Genomic DNA, 19321 nt, shown 5'->3' with positions numbered 1-19321 from the left:
CCATGGACTCCTATTTTAACCACTTCTCAAATGCCAATTTTTAGTCTGAGCCGGTAAAATGTAACTGACACCCTTCATGCCCCTTGTCCCCAAGTGTTGCCCGGGAGTGGAGTTAAACACCGGTCTAGGACCTCCAAGAGGGTTAACACCCGGGGATTTCTGTTCACCATCATATTCCCAGCGCCTGACACTCAGTGGGGCCTTCGCATGCTTGCTGATACCATCAAAAGAACAAATTCTTTCCAGCCTTGCGCACTTAATGCTTTTACCCTATAAAACAAAAGGCTGGATCACAAAGTTAAAGCCCTGTGATGGGGCATCCACTGTCCTAGAGGGTATGGAATGTGAGCGTCTTGGTTCTCAGTTCAGTGACTTTCCAGAAGGATGTTACCCCATTACTGCTACTACTCCACTAGCACTGGCCAGAATGTCGTCTCCCTGAGTCCTCACTTCATCTGCATAGCCCTGAGACTTGGCATCAAGGCAGGCATATATTAGGACCCACTAAATGCCAGTGGAAAGGGCGTATATGAATATATTCTAATCCTAATCCTAGGAAATATATTCTAATAAGTACATATAAACACCTCTGTTCTTATAGACACAGGAAAACATAAACTGGATGTATAAATGGAATTTTGGAGTTGAAAAGGACCTCCCTCAGCTGTCAGTTCCAAACCTCCGTTTTTACAACTGATGAGAGGCCCAGAAAGAACTAGACATCTGCCCGACCTTATGAGTAAGAAACAGGTCTCCTGAGCAACAGTCCACAGCTCTTCCTCCACCACCATGCTATCTGATAATGAAGTTCTTGCTCAAAACTCCCCTACTTGGACTATTAACAGAAGGCAACTTGTGTGCTTGAAAAAGCTAATGTGCTCAAAGTCTTGACTGTGGCTTGGGAACTTTTCAAGTCATTAGGTAAGGGATAAAAATGTCAAGGAAACGTCCCTGCAGAGAAATACAATTGTACAAAGAAGTGAATTGTCCTTTACTATCCCTTAGGAACAGAACCAATTCCAGCTCCTTGCCCAACAGATGGGCTCTACTCCTTCCCATTACATTCAGTCCTGTACAGACCAGGCTGAACATTTAAAAGGCCTACCTGACAAATGTGCTATAAACGAGAGTATTTTAATTGCTGGGTAGAAAGGTCAAGTGCAGTCCTGAGCAATGGCATACGCGTTGTCCCCTATCACATAGGAAAAAGTGTAATTTGTTCTGTTCTTTAAAAAGTTAGATTTCTAAATCCATTATTCCGAAAAGGATTTGACTTCGATGCTTAGGAAGGGGATGGAACCTACAGACGGAGACTCGTGTCCAGGGTTTGGGACCAGCCACGGACCTGGAACACCCTTTATTTTGTATCCATTGTCTTCTGCACTGTGTGGACAGAAGCCAGCCACCATGAAGGCAGGAGAGCGGGCGGTTCTGCAATGTAGCGAACAGACTTGCCAGACAACAAATTCTTTTATTTGCCATTGAAGAGCAACGTGGGTATCCAGAGGTAGGGTGCTACTGTCTGATCTGACCTCCTCGCTGGGGCAATGCCACAAAGGCTTTGTTGTTCAGTGGCTGTAGCTACAGCAGCTTCTCAGAGATAAAAATAGGGGTTTCTACAAAAGACTTATGTGAGGCTGACTGGGGAGAGGACGACTAGAATGGAAACAGTACCAGGGCACTCAGCTTCCCTAACCAAGTTCAACGCTGACACGCATCTCCCTGTGGTGGAAATACCCAAATATCAAAGAGTTAAGATTATCCGCCTTAACTCCTTTTCAGTATCAACAAAATTTGGGGATTCTTTTTAGGAAAGTGTCTAACTTTTGTTTAAGGAACAGGATGACGATGGCAGACATTTAAGGCCATTTATCTATCAGCTCTGTCTGCCCTTTGACTACCTCCCCAACGTGGTGAGACAGACTATCTGACTTCAGGCTATTTCCAGTCCTCCCTGGAGAGGAAACACTGTGCACACAAGTTGATGGCACTGCTCTCCACACGTTTTCCTCAGGAGTTCCACAGTCAGGGCAATGGTGACGGCTAGTCATCCACAGTGATGTTTCGGAAAAGGTACGCCATGGACTCCCCATTGTGGATTCTCCGAATCGCTTCAGAAAGAATCAGACTGATATCCACGGTCTTTATCTTGGGACACTGCAGCTTCTGCACCTCGTGAGGGACAGTGTTCGTCACCACCACCTAGTCGTTGCAGCAACGGAAGAGAAACACCGTTACTGATATGTCCCCAATGTGGTCACCCAGAAAAGTCTGTCCCCCATTCAGTTCCCGCAGCCCAAGTTCCAAACTATGAAACCGTATTCTACCGAGTACAGTTTTTACAAACTAAACTTAACTGACTTTACACAGGAAAAAGCTTACATGGTTCAAATCATAAGATTCTGAAGGTCATGGTCTACTTATGCAGAAACGGTAAGAGCTGGAAGAGCCCAAGAATCCCAGTCTGGACAGAAATGCTACCACAGTACCGAGCTGTACTGAAATATGAACCATCCCCAAGTACATAAAGCTGAAAGATGAAAACAGACATCTACTCCTAACTATACATCTGTCCCAACACACTGCTGGCCACCAAGGCCACTTCAGAGGTCCTCCAGAGAGGGGTTAGACAACATTGATGGAGCCATTTTATTACTGACAGAAAAGAGAGCAGCAAATTCTAGGCCCATTAAACACAGACAGACCTCGTCAATGGAGGACTCCTCGATCAGGCGGGGGGCCTCCGCAGACAGGATACCATGAGTGGCCATGACGTAGATCTTGTAAGCACCTCTCTCTTTCAGGATCTCCGCAGCAGCAACAAAACTTTCCACATCATCAATAATGTCATCCTGTGGAGAGACCAGAGTTAGCAGTAAGGGGCTGCCCGCCATCTCTATACACACACACCGCTCTGCTCTTCTCTGCACTTCGTTTCAGAGGTTCTCCAGCTGGAGATCAGAGCTCCCTGCCGGGGCCCAAGAAAGAACACCGGGCAGTGGCAGCAAAACCGTGTGGACCGTGCCTTGCGTGGCTGTTGGTACAAAGAGCTGCAGAGCCTGACAGTCACGCGTGACATGCACAGCTAGAGTTCTGGACTGCCAAGACTCGTTTCCCTGTTCCACATTTCTGATTAATCAGACATAGCTGGTGTCCCATTTACTTTTTTTCAAGACAAAGTGAGAGGACAAGAACACAGAAATAAAGCAAGCCATTGTAATCAGGCCCGGCAAAGGCATTTAGAGCTGGGAGCAAACAGTCATGTTGAAGTATGAAGAAAGAGACACCTGCTCTCATTAGTGAAAATGGAACCGCTCATCTTTAGTTCCTCTCGTGGCTCTAAAGCTAAGGTTGAGTAGGTCAGCTACTCTGATGGAACCTAGACCCCTCAAGACAAAGTTTATTTACTGGGGGTTGAATTTTCTTACGGGAGATCCTGTGCTCTTTTCACATCTGTAGGTTATAATAATCCCCAATTATGTTCAACTACATAAAAATTTCCTCTTGTCCTAAAGGAGTTTGGGTGAGAAAAGGATAGATGGATCCATTTAACTCCATCATCTTTACTAGAAATAAAATCCCCACGTGGACAACCTACGAAGAGCCAGCACTGTCACCTGTGCACGCAAAGGACGACACATGACCATACCACTATGATTGCGATGCGCCCGCCAACATCTCCGACTACGGTTATCGGTGGCTTCTCTTTGGCCATCATCACTAGCAAAACAAAACAAACCACAAAAGCCCAGTTAGTCATGTGTCACTAAATACATATAATTGCAACCCCATTCCCTGGAAGTGGTGGAAAAAAATTATTTAAAAAAACCAAAAAACAAGGAAAAACAAAGGGCAACCGGTCCCCTCCTTCCTCAGGAGCTTTGTACTATACTGTCGCTCAACAAACCCTGCTTTGCTGCCCACCAAAAAATAAATAAATAAATAAGGGAAAAAGAAAATTCTCCTAAATGAACCTGGAGTCTCTCAGAAACAGGTTGTCTAGAGCAGTGCTGTTTGGAAACAGGTGAACCATGAAATTTTATATTTCCAGAAGCCACATTAACAAGTAAAAAGAGGGGTGCCTGGCTGGCTCAGTCAGTGGACCAAGCGACTTTCGATCTCAGGTTGTGGGTTAGAGCCCCTGTTGGGTGTAGACACTATTTAAAAATCTAAAAAAAAATTTTTTTTAAGATTTTACTTATTATTTGTCAGAGAGAGAGCAAGAGAGCGCCCGCGCACAAACGGGGAGCAGCAGGCCGAGGGAGAAGCAGACTCCCCACTGAGCAGGGAGCCCGATGTGGGGCTTGATCCCAGGACCCTGGGATCATGCCCTGAGCTGAAGGCAGACGTTCAACCGACTGAGACACCCAGGAGCCCCAAAAATAAAATCTTAAAAAAAAAATAAAAAAGTAAAGAGGGGCGCCTCTTTGATGATGAACAGAATTTTATTACTCAATCAACATTTCCTGATTTCCCATCCCAGAAACAAGGGCAATTTTTTGAACTTGGTCAGTCAAAAAAGCTCTGCATGTAAATGTCACCTAAAAGAGGGAGAAGATAAGCCACCAACATTAGAAAAGGCTTCCCTAAATTCTGTCTTAAATTAACCCATGTGGGGGGCACCTGGGTGACTGCCTTTGGCTCAGGTCATGATCCCAGGGTCCTGGGATCGAGCCCCAAGTCCTGCTCAGTGGGGAGCCTGCTTCTCCCTCTCACCCCCTGCCCCCTTCCCCCCTGGCTCATGCTCTCTTTCAAATAAATAAAATCTTTTTCTTAAATTAATTAATTAATTAAACCATGTGGGTAGATGGCTGTGTTGACCTACCCACTTCTCAAAGAGATGTGGTCCCTTTTCTTGACCATTACCCTTTGTAAAAAGAGAAGAAGACTGCAAGCCAGTATCCCTCAACAAAGACCAATAACAATTCAGCTCTGGTTTGATGAGGAAAACATGTCACAGTGCTCCTGTGTACTTTTCTGTAACTCTGCTTCTCCCAAAAAGCTTCTATCGGTTTGGCATGAAAAACCACAGGCATGGCTGGGATAGAGGCTTAAAAGGCTTTTAAAAAGCAAGCATCTCTCCCAGTATGTCCATCCTCTGCTCACTACTGGTTTTAGGATATGGATAAAACCGAACGTACAATTTGGTGGCTACTGAAAAACAGAAACATTTTATTAATAGGGTTGAGGGAATGAATAGTACCTCACAGGCTAAAAAGAAAAAAGTCCCCAATTTTCTAACAGGTTGCCCCCCAAATAAAACACTAGAAATTCATTTTTCAGTAGAAGCAAGGTATGTACTGGAGATAAAGATAGAGTGCTAAAACTACCCTCTGTTTAAGATTCTGTTCCCCTTCTTCATTTTCTCAAACAAAACCCAATCTGTTTAAGAATAAAATGAATTGTGCACCATTACTTATGGCCCGAAATCACAAACTACATCAACTTACTATAGTGAAAATGTCAATTTATCAAATGACCTCAAATCTCGAAAGAAGTAGGAAATTATCGTTTGCTTTTCAAGTTGGCATTTTCCACGTAAAATAATGCTGCATTCACAACCATACTTAAGTTTTACACACTCTTTTACTCTCTCCCCAGAGTGAATTAACCAAACCTGCCCCTCTTAGAATATAGGGCAAGAAAGACCAAGAGGAATTACTCACTCCTTACCCATTTTGATTTTGGTCTGTTTTTAGTTCAATGGAAGGTCAAATTTTATCAACAGACTGACATTAAAAAGAGAATAAAATAAAGCGTCCAGTAGGACCGGAACTGAAATTATTTTCAAGCTCATGACTCTATCCACATGCAAGCAAGTCAAAACTTACATTTAATAGATGCTCAAGGAGCTAATGTCTGTTTTCACGTTAGTGGTGAAAACCACACTTCATTTGTAAAATTAACAAGCCAGGAAAATCAAGCCGAAGAAGGTGAGACTCTCTCCTTTTTGCGATCCAAACTCTTAATTTTCACCACTGTGGCAAGCACTGAGCAGTGTTTAGAGAACCACTGACATGTAATCCTTTCAAGTTCATTAGATGCCCTTGCCATCACGATGGAATGAATTTTATCTTATAGAACAGAAATAGTCATACAACTTCCCTTTCAAAAAATTACTCTGAAACAGGGCTTCTCAACTTTGGCGCTCCTGACGTTCTGGACGAGGTAACTCTGTTACACTGGAAGGACGTTCAGCAGCTTCTCTGGAGTCTACTCACAAGACGCCAGTGGCACCCTCCCTCCCGCCGGGTGGAGAGACCAGAAACGCCTTTGAACATGGTGAAATACCCTCAGAGGGGTGGGGCCAAACCACCCTGGTTGCGAACCACTGCTGCTCTGAAAGCACGGGTTCCAGGAAGATAAAACAGCTCATCTTTCTAAAAAATGCCAAGATTCCGAGAGTGAATACTGTTGGTCCTGTCCTAGCACTCCAGTATGTTCATCCTCATCACTATTTTATTTATTTGATTTGAGAGAAAGAGAGAGAGAGAGTGCACGTGTGCATGCGGGCAAGCAGGGGGAGGGGCAGAGGGAAAGAATCACAAACAGACTCTGTGCTGAGCTGGGAGACCAACTGGGAGCTTGATCCCACGACCTTGAGATCATGACCTGAGCCAAAACTAAGAGTAGGTCACTTAACTGACTGAGCCACCCGGGGAACCTCTTCATCCTCATTACTATTCTTTTTAGGATTTTATTTATTTATTTGAGAGAGAGAGAGAGAGCACGCATGTACAAGCACAAGCAGGGAGGGGGGCAGAGGGAGAGGGAGAAGCAGGCTCCCCGCTGAGCAGGGAACCTGATGTGGGACTCGATCCCAGGACCCTGGGATCATGACCTCGGCTGAAAGCAGATGCTTAACCAATGAGCCACCCAGGTGCCCCTCGTCCTCATTACTATGAAGTAAACTATTAAAACATAGTGGAAGCATAACTGATCTATAAATATAAAGCATATTTCATTCGGAAAGTCTAATTACACAAAACTAGCATTTTTAGAACGCATTTCCTTGGCCAAATCTGTAAGAAGGAATCAGAGAATGACCCTACAGCAGCTGTCGAAGTTGTAACGTAAACACACCAACATGTCTGTGAGGGAACACACTGCCGTACACCACCCAGAAAATATGACAATCATTTGGCATTATCTACCAAAGTAACCTTGGACCCAGTAATTTTATTTCTTAGTCTTTATCCTGTAAATACACTGAGTCGCTTACAAAAGAACAATAGTCAAGGTTAGTCACAGGGAGTAACGAGTGGTGACTGAGTGCACACTTCAAAGCCCACTTTTTGGTCTGTAAATACCACTTTCCGCTAAAGGAACTGGGGCCGCTCGCTGGAATGACTGATTCCAGGGCTAGGAAAGTACAAGATAAACATGGAACAGCTAGTTGGACCAGGAAATAAGGAAGTATCAAAAAATGACAGGAACATGTCAAAAGAACACAGGAGGGGCTTGAAGGGGCTCCCTTTGGCCAAGTCTAAGGCAATGTGAACGTTACAATAAACAGCAGCAACGGATCAGACCACTCTGAATAAATTAAGACTCCGTGAAGCCATTCTGATGTAACTGAACGAATGAAGAGGGAAGAAGGGGAACTGGAAACAGCAGCACTTGATCACGATCACAGTAATAACTGATTCAACCCAATATGAAGAAATAAACAAGCCTCAGTAAAGGGCTATTCTATAGAACAACCGGCCTGTACTCTTCAAAAGTATCAAGGTCGTAAGAGACCAAGAACAGAGGATCCGTTCCAGATTAAATGAGACTAAAGAGAAAGGTCAACCGAATCCCATGTGTGATCTTTACTGGGTTCTGGGCCAGAAAGAAACGATTTTCCTTTGCTCTGAAGGACACAGTGGGACAACTGGTAAAATATGAATAAGGTCTGCAGATTAGGTAATAGTATTGTAACAATGTCAGTTTCCTGAGTCTGATAATTACACTGTGGTTATGTAAGAGAGTATGGTTTTTAAAATATTTACTGAAGCATTTAGGAATACGGAAAATTATGTCTACAACTCATCTCAAAACGGTTCAGAAGAAAAGACTATGTATATAAATGTTAAATCGGGGGCCTCTGAAGAGTAGAGAGGAATTCTGTATTATTCTTTCAACTTTTCTCCAAGATAGCAATTTGTTCAAAATAAAAAGCTTCACTCCAAACCCCAGTTCCCCTGGCTTCCCCGGCTCCTGGCTGTGTCTCAGTTGCCTTGCTGGCAGAATGAGGGACAACACGGGTACCTACAAGATTGTGTGAAGATGAAGCCTGAAGTTCTGCTACAGAGCTAAGAAGACCCGTGACACATAATAAGGGCTCAAAAGATGTTTTCATTATTGGCGCTTTTTTATAGTCAAAGACCAGAAAAACTCTGCATGTTCATCAACAGGGGACTGATTGAGAAAATTATTGTCTATCCAAAAATAGAACACTTATGAAACTGTAAGAGACCGAGAGATCTGAAAGACTGAAGACGAAGGAGTTCTTGCCTGAGAAAAGGAAGGGACAGAACAATGTGGTTTAATATACTACCGCTGTGTGAAAATAGAGGAAGAGAAATACGTTATTTGCTTGCATATGCATAGAGCCTCTAAGTGGATATAAGAAACCGACTACACTGGGGATCAGAGTAGCTGGAGGGGGGGTAGGGAGAGAAAAGTTTAGGCGGGGTAGGAAAGGTTTTCACTGTAAAGAATTTCATACTTTTTAAATTTTGAAATATGGGACTATATTGCCTATTCAAGAACTTTGATTATGAAATCCTCAAATAAAATAAAATGCTGCAACACCAAATATTTAAATTAAAAGTTTATTACTTGTTTCTCTTGTATAAAAACCTCCTTGTAAAAAAACTCTGAAAAGAAGTGATAGAAATTTGGTAGGGTAAAAAATCAGAATGTTTACACCTTAGACAGGCGCCTATCTCAAGTAACCTGTCTGAGGTATAACCATTCTGGTATTTTCCCACCCTATTAATCTCTATGATTCCGAGCTATGGCAAATAGATACAGATTCTAAAAAGAAATAATCTCCTTCCTCTAAAAAGCATCTTCCAGTATAGAATGCCAGTTGTTACCACTCAAACTCCATGGAAATAAACAGCCTCCACGCTGCTGGATTAGTAACAACTTAGTCATGGGGCGCCTGGGGGGCTCAGTCAGTGAAGCGTCTGCCTTCGGCTCAGGTCATGATCCCAGAGTCCCAGGATTGAGCCCCACATGGGGGTTGGGGGGGGGCACAGAATCCCTGCTCAGTGGGGAGCCTGCTTCTCCCTCTGCCCCTCCCAGTGCTCCTTCGCTCACACTCTTTCTCCCTCTCTCTCTCTCGCTCTTTCTCTCAAATAAATAAATAAAACCTTAAAAAAAAATAAGAAAATAACTTAGCCAGGTATCAGGTCAAAGGGTTGTATTACTAAAATAAGTGCTCAAAGTTACCTGGATCACCAAAGCCTGGTATACAATCAATGGTTACTATCGCCCAACTTACCAAAATATAAAAGCTTAAGATTTCACACCTACAGCTTTTTCACTAAAGCTAAAATCATTTCATACTCTCTGAATGCTAAGTGCTACCCAGATTAGTTCAATTGTCCTTAAACAGTCTGCGAATGTAACGCCATCTTCTTTTACAAAAGGGGAAATCAATGTAATACCATTCAGTTATCTAAAAATACCAAGATGGGGCGCCTGGCTGGCTCAGTTGGAAGGGCATGTGACTCTTGATCTCAGGGCTGTAAATTCAACCGCCTTGTTGGGTGTAGAGATTACTTAAAAATAAAAATCTTTAAAAAAATAAATTTTTAAAAAAGATTTTATTTATTTACTTGACAGAGAGAGAGAGACAGCCAGGGGCGCCTGGGTGGAACAGCGGTTAAGCGTCTGCCTTCGGCTCAGGGCGTGATCCCGGCGTTCTGGGATCGAGCCCCACATCAGGCTCCTCCGCTATGAGCCTGCTTCTTTCTCTCCCACTCCCCCTGCTTGTGTTCCCTCTCTCACTGGCTGTCTCTATCTCTGTCGAATAAATAAATAAAATCTTAAAAAAAAAAAAAAAAAGAGAGAGAGAGACAGCCAGTGAGAGAGGGAACACCAGCAGGGGGAGGGGGAGAGGAAGATGCAGGCTCCCAGCAGAGCGGGGAGCGTGATGCGGAGCTTGATTCCAGGACCCTGGGACCACGCCCTGAGCTGAAGGCAGACGCTTAACGACTGAGCCAACCAGGTGCCCCCAAATAAAATAAATTAAAAAAAAAATACCAAGGGGTGCCCGGGTGGCTCAGTTGGTTAAGTGTCTGCCTTCAGTTCAGGTCATGATCCCAGAGTCCTGGGATCAAGCCCCGAGTTGGGCTCCCTGCTTAGCGGGGAGTCTGCTTCTCCCTCTCCCACTGTTCCTCCCCTTGCTCACGCTCTCTCTCGCTCACCCACTCTCGCAAATAAATAAATAAAATCTTAAAAAAAAAAAAAAAACCAAAACAACAACAAAAACACCCAAGATAGCATATATCCATATACGTATTAACTCCTAGCCATTCATATTATTCAAAACTTTCTTCGATTTACAAGTGAAATAAAAACAGAGCTCATCTTACACGGCAACTCCAAACCCGGGTGGACAGTAGCATTTTTGACCATTGGGGGAGAATGGCGACCGTCATCCATGTCCAGCTCCGTACACTGAGCTTCTCCGTGGATCACAGCTAACCCCAGACGGAGTCTCTCAGCGTATGACTGGGCCCTATGAGAAAGTCACCAAGAAACAGGGAAATTCACGGGAAGAAAACCCAAGTGTTGCTATCTCATCACTATCAATCATCAAATGAAAACATCATTCAAACATCTAGGGACACGCAAATGATTTAGACAAATTAGAAGATGAGGCCCAGGCCAGAATGTAAATGCCTCAAGAGGTACAGGAGTTGAGATGTGGGCCAGCATCTCATTCTAGATGATTTCGGTTCTACCCTTTGTCCAATACTTTTAACACTCATCTTCAGAAGATGGAACTTCGTTCAAAAAGGTCTCTTAAAAACCACTGCCTGAAAAACGCTCATAGCCCTCTGTTTTCCTTTTCCTGAGAACCTGAAGGAAGAACTTCCTTTTCTCCCACAGGAAAACCAAGTAATTCAGGGACCGCCTTGTATTGTTTAGAGACTAGCGATAAAGCCCTGGTGGGGAACAGGACAATAACGTGGGGGGAAGCTGGAGCCAATGAGCTTTTCCAGGCCACATGACGACAGACCCTGAGATCCAAAACAGCTCATTTTGACTTGAGAAGCACCCAAAAGGAATTTTTATGAATGTCCAACTTACTTACCTTTTGGCAGCATCAGGAGACTTAGCCACAATGACTGCATTCCTGTAATTTGGAATCTAGATTTGAGGGGAAAATAAGAAAATACTGAGAAGTTATCACAAAGTAACACCTGGGTGGTGGTATGACACTTTTTCCTCTCATAACAATGATCCATACTAGCAAGCAAATAACGCTAGAATTTCAGGGACACGTTTAAAACTTAATACTTAACAATTAACATCATTGCAAAAGTACTGCTACTTCAAGAAGACAAAAAATAATTACTTCTTAACACCGTCACTTAAGAAAACATAAGCAAATTGCTAAAGATACTTAGAAGGAAATCCATTTTTAATGTCTTTAAAAAAATATGATCCTCCAGGCCTACATGCTGACCCTATCTGGCTGCCTCAGGCATTGAGACTTAAGGGAAAGATCATCCGATGTGCCTTTCAATATTGAAATCTGATACCAGAGAAAAACTACATAGGGTCTCTTTTGAGGACAATGGGGTGTTTGCTGGTGGCTCCTCACTTCTTCCTGGATATACTGAAGCAGGAAAGGTGAGGCTCTAAGGTTGTCCACGGGAAAGCTGAAAAAGCCTTGTATTTCCTTTTGATGAAGATCCATAGTGATAATGTGAGTTAAACCTGAAATTTTAAAACAAAAAATTACAAAGTTCACCCCTACAAGTTAATGGCTACAGTGGACACAAACTAGACGCCCACTCCTGTTTCCTAACCGAAGACCGAAAGCAGGGGATGTACGGTGAACAAGCACATTAGTTGCAGACTTCATCCGTAACCTTCACAACACTTAATGAGCTAAAGAATGTGGTCAAGCCTCATGTAAAAGAGCCTACAACCTTCCACATGGACAGAGAGCTAAAGCCAAGAGAAAAGTGCTCTCCCCTACTATCATGACTAGCTTGGTCCTGAAAATTAAGAAAAATCAGGCAGAAGCAAAAATATGAAAATGGAATTAATAAACACTGAAGAAGTAATGGGTGTAAAATATTGTAAGGCCTTGATTAAAGAATCTAGGAAGAAATGTTAAAGGCCTATGGCTGCAGCAGAAGGAATTAGAACGCAAAAGCAAAGTAATACGCGTATTAGAAGAAAAATCCGTATCGAAGAGTTTGGAACAATTTCTAAACGTCATAAAACAATGAGTCAAGAAGTACTCTAATAGAACAATAAAGACATACTCTTATAATCAGTTGTGCTGAACAAAAAAAGGTACATGTATAAAAACATTGTAAATGGACAAAGGTCACTGCAAACCTTCCAGAGCAAAGAACCAGTACTACCCGTTCCTCCCCAAACACTGCACATTTTGAGAGAATGGAATCCACATGTTTCTCAGGACTTGAATATATATTAGAGTTTTAAACACGCCAGGCAAATAAAATCCCAACTATTATCAAATGTTATTACATTTGACTCACAGGCCAGAAAGTATGTTACCGCTACAAAAACACAGAATAAAAGCAATGAGAATGAGCTGCTCTACAGAAAGACAGTCAGAGGAGGGTAAAAAGGAGGATTATATAAACTGGAGAAGCAGTTTTTAAGAGAAAAACCCAGTTTTAATATTATGTACATCAACAGACTCTAGCTAATAACAAGGCGAATACGAAAACCTACACCTGAGGCCCAAAAGATCCCGTACTGACACCAGGATCGCAGCTAAAGTTTTCATGAGAAGATGAGATGGGACAGAATGATGACAAAGTCCAGGATTAGAGAAGAGACAACGTCACTGTCAAGTAAGACAAAGAGGAAAGGAGAACATAAGAGTTTACACCTTGGCTCACATATCCTAACCAGAACTATCAAAAGGAAACAGGAAGAAAGGGATTAGTGAACCACACTTCAACAGAGGTCCCAAATGAGCTGAGCAGGGACTTATCTCACGCGCAGAGTCCTAAGTGACAGGGCGGGAACCCCAGGGCCTGTGTCCACACTCACCTGCTTTCGCCAGCATGGACGCCAGGAGCTTGCACACGATGGAACCCCTCTTCCTCATCTTGCTTTGCTTGCTGTAGGGGAAGTACGGGATGACTCCGATTATGTTCCTGGCACAGGCCGTCTTCAGTGCGTAAGCCATGATCAGTAGCTCCATCACAGCTGTATTCACATCCCTGAAACAGTAGAAATGTGTATTGGGGTTAGTTTCACTTATTCACCGTTAAAAAAGATTAAAACGTCAGCATTTCAACCTGCGCTGCCAAGATGGGCATCGTGGGCCCTTTGTCATCACACCAGCTGGTGATGGCACCTCACAAATCCAGGGGAAAGCTTATCAGCTCTTCTTTTGAGCTGTGGTTTTCATCCGCAGTTATGTAAATCCATAGTCCGGTTATCCACGCTCATCTTTGCCTGGATCTTCTGTCAGGGACACGGTCACTGGGGTGGTACGTGAAACAGACGTCAACCGCTGGCCCGGGCGAGCCAACACCCGCTGACACCGTCGCCGGGACCGCAGGCTCAGGCCAGCCCACTAGGCCCTCGCTTCCTGTGAATACCAAGAGAAACCCACCGCCCTCCTCCTGAGCTGCCAGGGCCAGAAAGGATTTGTTCTCTTTGTTCTTCATGGGGTAGAGGGTAGGGGGGAGGATGGACGGGTCTTGGGACTCAGTTTTCAAAAATCTCATCCCTTTTTTCTCAAGATACACAGATGCCCAACAAAGATTACCCAGAGAGACAAAGAAATATGAATCTGGAAGATCTTCAAAGGAAAGGCTACTTCCGACGTTAATGAATGTGGACTGCTACCCTTTGCCACGGCTGATCGAGCCTAAGATGGGCTCTGCCCTTACAAAAGGCAAAAACCGTAGGGCGGAAGGAAGCTCATCAGGGAGGCCACGAGCTGAGTGCCTTGTGTCACTCTACCCCATGTCGCCTGCGAAGGTCTGAGACTAGAGCCAAAAGTGGCCCTAACAGGGTCCTCCCTGAGTTTCAAGGAGGTGAGTTTTCAGAGAATGTGGCTCTTCGCTCAGGAGGGCAGACTGGGGAGGAGACGCAGTGGACCCCGCCTCGGGGATGGGCCTGGCAGATGCCTCCTTAGCCCAAGCTTGGAACAGACTCACCCAGCCAGGGACGTGAGTTCAATGACTGCGGTGAGGTACCCTGCCCGGGGGCCTCATAACCCAATTCAGACTACTCTCCCCTATCCTCCGAGGAAAAAGAAAGAAAATGGTGAGCGTCTTGAGGTCCCTCAGGATGCTGTTCCAATACTCAACCTTCCCTCTCTAGCCTCTTCCCACTCCTCCTTGGATTATCCAAGAGTTCTCAAACACCCCCTCTTTTGGGCCAGGAGTGTATCTCCCTTGCCTTCCTGAGGAAGAGGATCATTTCCCATGTCTTGGTGTCTGTCTACGCGAGGGGTAGACTCTCACTGTCAGTTCCTGAATTGTCCGATACGCAGCAGTGGTGCTGCCCTCGTTTAGAGCAAAACGGAAAGCTTGCCATCAACACAGCAGAGACTTCATAATGCTTCAGTAGTTAAATGAAATACTCATCATGAGATTGCTTTTTAGCCTGAAGGACAGAGACCATTTCCTCCCGGTCTCCTCCGGTTTGTTTTTCTCTTTCTCCAAGACTGCCCATCTTAGCGCGCCTGGGAGTGAGACACTGCAAAGACCTCCTTGGCCTCTGACGGTGTTTTCCATGTCCAAATTCAACTCAGGGAATTCCCAACCTCATCTTTGTAATTTGGATTTTCTGTAAGTATTCAGGCTTCTGTCATAAAAGCATTTCTCCCAGGGGGTAGATAGAATTGATTCAGGACTTGACTTCAAAACAACTACGACATTTCTTTCGGACTGCTGACAGGTTACACTATTTTCCAGTTGTTTCCTTCCTCTGAAATACACTGGAGCATTTTTCCTCCTTATACTCTCAAATTAATAATGTCTCAAGTCTGGCATCAAAAGGTTAGAGGACACACAATCTTCTGGTAAAATCAGGACAAAACACTTAGCAAACACTCTTAGATACCTGGGAGTTCATTATGCCTGGTCAATTTTAGTCTAGTCATACACTCAACAAATATTTACTGAACAATGTGAATCAGGCACTGTGTTAAGTGGTGGAGATAAACTGGCAAACAAGGCTGACCACATCTCAAGAAAATGCCAGAGACCCACACTGGACCCCTGCGGTAATCCTGTGTCCCAAGAAGGAGCACATCTAACTCAATGCTCTGCCTCCCAAAGACTTTCATACTTGATTCCACAGGGGGGAGTGTGTCCCTCCCCATCACATCACCTAAAATGATGCCTTGTAGGTCCTGAATGTTAAGCTGGGAGACTGCACAGTACCTGGAGGACAGTGTGTAAATAACTCAGGAGTCCATGTCTGGACTGAACACCGGGCATCATACACACTATAGCAAAAGTCCTCTTCTGCATACAGACTGTCTGACGACGTTAGAAATACAATCAGCGGGGCGCCTGGGTGGCTCAGTCAGCTGGCGTCTGCCTTGGGCTCGGGTCATGATCCCAGGGTCCTGGGATAGAAACCCTGCATCACATCTGGCTCCCTGCTCAGTGCGGAGCCTGCTCCTTCCTTTTTCTTTGCCTGCTGCTCTGCCTACTTGTGCTCTTTCTCTCGCTCTCCATCAGATAAAAAAAATAAAGTATTAAAAAAAAAAAAAAGAAATACAGAGCTTTCTTAACCTTCCACTGGTGTGACAGTGTGTGGCAGTATAAAAGCTCCACTGGCCGTGGTTTCTTACGTCAGATCTCAATGCAACAATATATTTAGAGTTGAAGTTAATTTCATAGATTCTGGAAGAGTATCTGTCCAGGTGGTGGGCTTTTAGCTGGCTTTGTGACAGCATTTGTAACACACAACCACAGGCTACAATGAGGTTTTGATAGCACACCGCAAGGTGGGCCCAGGTAGTAAGATGTTATGTAACAAGATGAACGATTTCGGAAGGGCCTTGATTTCAGTGTAACTTTCCTTTCATTAATTACTAATTTCTGCCATATGAGGTTTCATTTTCTACTTTTTCCTCTTCCTAATGACCAATGCCAAGGGATTCAACATCCTCCAGCCCAAGGCTAAGGAAAGCCTCCCACACCCCACCCCTTTGGTCAGGAAGGCGACAAAAGAGTCTTTGTCACATTGGCTTTCTCCATTCAGTGCCCGACACTAGACAAACTGGACACCAGGCAGTTAATCTGTGGGCTAGCAGGGTGAAGAGAAGTTGGCTGGCAGCCTCTGCTTTGTTCATCTGTTCCCGAAGACTGTTCCAAGTACAAGCTGGCTAGTTCTCCTAGCCTTTGTATCTAAGCAGGACAATCTTAATTGTTTACCAACTGACTTGTTTTTCTTTCCCCTAAGATAAGGACATCCTATATTAAATTCGACCCTTACTGTGCTGTCATTTTTTAAAAATATTTTGTTAAATTATGTTATTCACCATACAGTACATCCCTGGTTTCTGATGTAAAGTTCGATGATTCATTAGTTGCGTATAACACCCAGTGCACCATGCAATGCGTGCCCTCCTTACTACCCTTCACCGGCCTATCCCATTCCCCCACCCTCCTCCCCTCCAAAGCCCTCAGTTTGTTTCTCAGAGTCCACAGTCTCTCATGCTTCACTCCCCCCTCTGATTACCCCCCTTTCTTTATCCCTTTCTTCTCCTACCGATCTTCCTAGTTCTTATGTTCCAGAGATGAGAGAAACCATATTAGCACTATCATTTTTGATAGACAAAGACAAATGTGAGGAAACAGACATGGTCTATATACATTAATTGAACTACGCAGGACTGCAAAGACAGGCCAACACCATAGATGGAAGTCCCGACCACACGGTGATGGTGTAGGATTTCCCCGACCCCCAACCCCAAGAATTAATCATCTGCCGCAAATACACATGTGCTTTTAGTGACCCTTCTTACGTTACATCAACACGCTAGAGCTTGTAACATAAACAGGGAAATTGTCCTTCAAGGAACACTTGGTAAGCTTCATTATCCATTTTACCTCCTTCCCTTGCTCAGTATAATTGGAAGCTCCTCGGGTATCACATTTCACTCAGGCAACATAATCGCTTCCTTCAGAATGGCTTTCTGCCATTTCCAAATAACTAAATTCCACCCTCAACAATCAAAAATTTACTGACCACAGCGGTCGAGAGACAGGCTGCGAGCTCTGAGTGGTTTTGGAAGGTGAGCCCGGCCCGAAGCTACTCCGGCAGCACAGCAACAGGAGTGAGGACAACGCGGCCCTACCCTTCGCCAAGGACAAAAGCCAGGGTGATAAGCACAACACCAGAGGGCGGCCCAAGGCATGTCCCAGCGCCCTCACTACCCGCATTTTACTCCCAGGCAAGACCCTCAGGTCTTCCCCTAACTTCCAAGATGCAGCATCAGACAAAGCACGAGGCAAGAAGAATGCCGTGACCCGGAGGCAACCAGCACAAAACCCAAATTGCTGGAGGACTAGAGGGCGCCGCACCTACCCATACTACTACTTACACCCAGCAATTCCGCTTCCTGGAATCTTCCTACGGATCTCCGGATCTCCGACCTCCGCTAAGCACAGACAAAGAGCACAAGCATGCAGGTTTTCGCCGCAGGCACCTCTGTATAGGCTACTGATGACCGATTCACCACCACCACCACCCCGGGGGGGGGGGGGGGGGGGCTGAACTTTCCATCCCTCTTAACCGCTGGTGGGTCTGGTTGGTTCCTGGCAACGAGCCCCCATGTGGAGCCCCCTTCTCCCAGTCTAGGCTGAAACGGGGGTTGTTAAATAACAAAAGACACCTTTATTGCTCTTATCCCTTAGGAAATTCCAAGGATTTTAGGAGCTCAGCACCAGGAAAGGAAAAGCAAATACATATTTTTCTTTCTTTTTTAATTAATTAATAATTTAAATTTTAAGTAGGCTCCACGCCCAAAGTGGGGATCAACTCACAATCAAGAGCTTCACGCTCTTCCAACTGCGCCAGCCAGGCTCCCCACATATATACTACCTCTTAAAAGTCACATTGTCCCTGAGGCTCACAATAGCTTCCAAGCCCCATGTGGTCTACCGACGAGATGATACACGAAAGCGGGCGCACACTGCTGGCATTCAGCGCCATTCTTATTACTGACAGTCTCAGGAACCTACATTAACCAAGGCATGAAGGTCTGCGTTTTTCATAGATACACATAGCCTAACTACCCCATTCCCTGGGAGGGGATGAGAGGAGATAATCCCACGTGGAAGGTCACCCTCAGGTAGGCTAGGATTTCCCCTAAGGGAAGCGGTGGCAGATGCTATCTACAATACAGCTAGAAATGGGCCACTGTGCAAAAAAATACAGTGCAATCAAAAGCTAATGATGTACTATATGCTGGCTAATTGAACATAACAATAAATAAATAAAAACATACATACAGTGCAAAACCTGTCTTGATGGGTACAAATCAGTAGCAGTTATGCACTGCATCTAAAGACAAAAAGCTTTTTAACAGAGCGGAGCAGACGTGGACTGAGCCCAGTGGGTCTGGAGGTAAGGAAGGTATTTTTCCCCTGGAGTGATCTAAGCTTGGAGGGGAAGATCAATAGTACAAATGTGACAGACAGAGTAGGAATGTCAAAAGCCTACAACTGGATTCTGGGAAGGATTCAGTTTAACATGCAAACGCATTTATAGTGAAAGAAAACTCAACTGTTCACATGATAACAAAGTGAATTACATCACTAAGATTTTTAGAGGAAAAGGGACACTAAGTAGAGCTCTTACCTGGGTATTGTCTGTATAATGAAAATATCTTGGCCCCGAACAGATTCTTTTATTTCAACTCTTGTTTCTGAAAAATTAAAAAAGTTCTATAGTTTAAGAAAAGCACTTCATGGGGCGCCTGGGTGGCACAGCGGTTAAGCGTCTGCCTTCGGCTCAGGGCGTGATCCCGGCGATCTGGGATCGAGCCCCACATCAGGCCCCTCTGCTGGGAGCCTGCTTCTTCCTCTCCCACTCCCCTTGCTTGTGTTCCCTCTCTCGCTGGCTGTCT

The 19321-nt window shown here is 44.6% G+C and overlaps 1 protein-coding gene across 4 annotated transcripts in view; it reads right to left on the bottom strand.

The window, feature by feature from the left end:
- Window positions 1–1451: 1451 nt before the first annotated feature.
- PRPSAP1 (phosphoribosyl pyrophosphate synthetase associated protein 1) overlaps window positions 1452–19321 on the bottom strand; it is a 27127-nt gene continuing 9257 nt past the window's right edge. For 3 of the 4 annotated variants that reach the window (XM_040640182.1, XM_008693799.2, XM_008693798.1), the window contains exons 4-10: window positions 13267–13439; window positions 11831–11946; window positions 11318–11373; window positions 10593–10738; window positions 3650–3720; window positions 2706–2852; window positions 1452–2202 (exon numbers count right to left, since the gene is read on the bottom strand). In XM_040640182.1, the coding sequence (XP_040496116.1) occupies window positions 2044–2202; window positions 2706–2852; window positions 3650–3720; window positions 10593–10738; window positions 11318–11373; window positions 11831–11946; window positions 13267–13439 (868 nt within the window). In that variant the 3' untranslated portion in view covers window positions 1452–2043. Of the gene's footprint in view, window positions 2203–2705; window positions 2853–3649; window positions 3721–10592; window positions 10739–11317; window positions 11374–11830; window positions 11947–13266; window positions 13440–19053; window positions 19121–19321 lie in introns of all 4 variants that reach the window. The other variant, XM_040640183.1, reaches the window with a different exon arrangement.

The sequence above is a fragment of the Ursus maritimus genome, unplaced genomic scaffold (assembly GCF_017311325.1).
Source record: "Ursus maritimus isolate PB19 unplaced genomic scaffold, ASM1731132v1 scaffold_24, whole genome shotgun sequence".
NCBI classification, from domain to species: domain Eukaryota; kingdom Metazoa; phylum Chordata; class Mammalia; order Carnivora; family Ursidae; genus Ursus; species Ursus maritimus.
The sequence above is the reverse complement of the archived record's forward strand: the minus strand, read 5'-3'. Positions and strand labels throughout refer to the sequence as shown.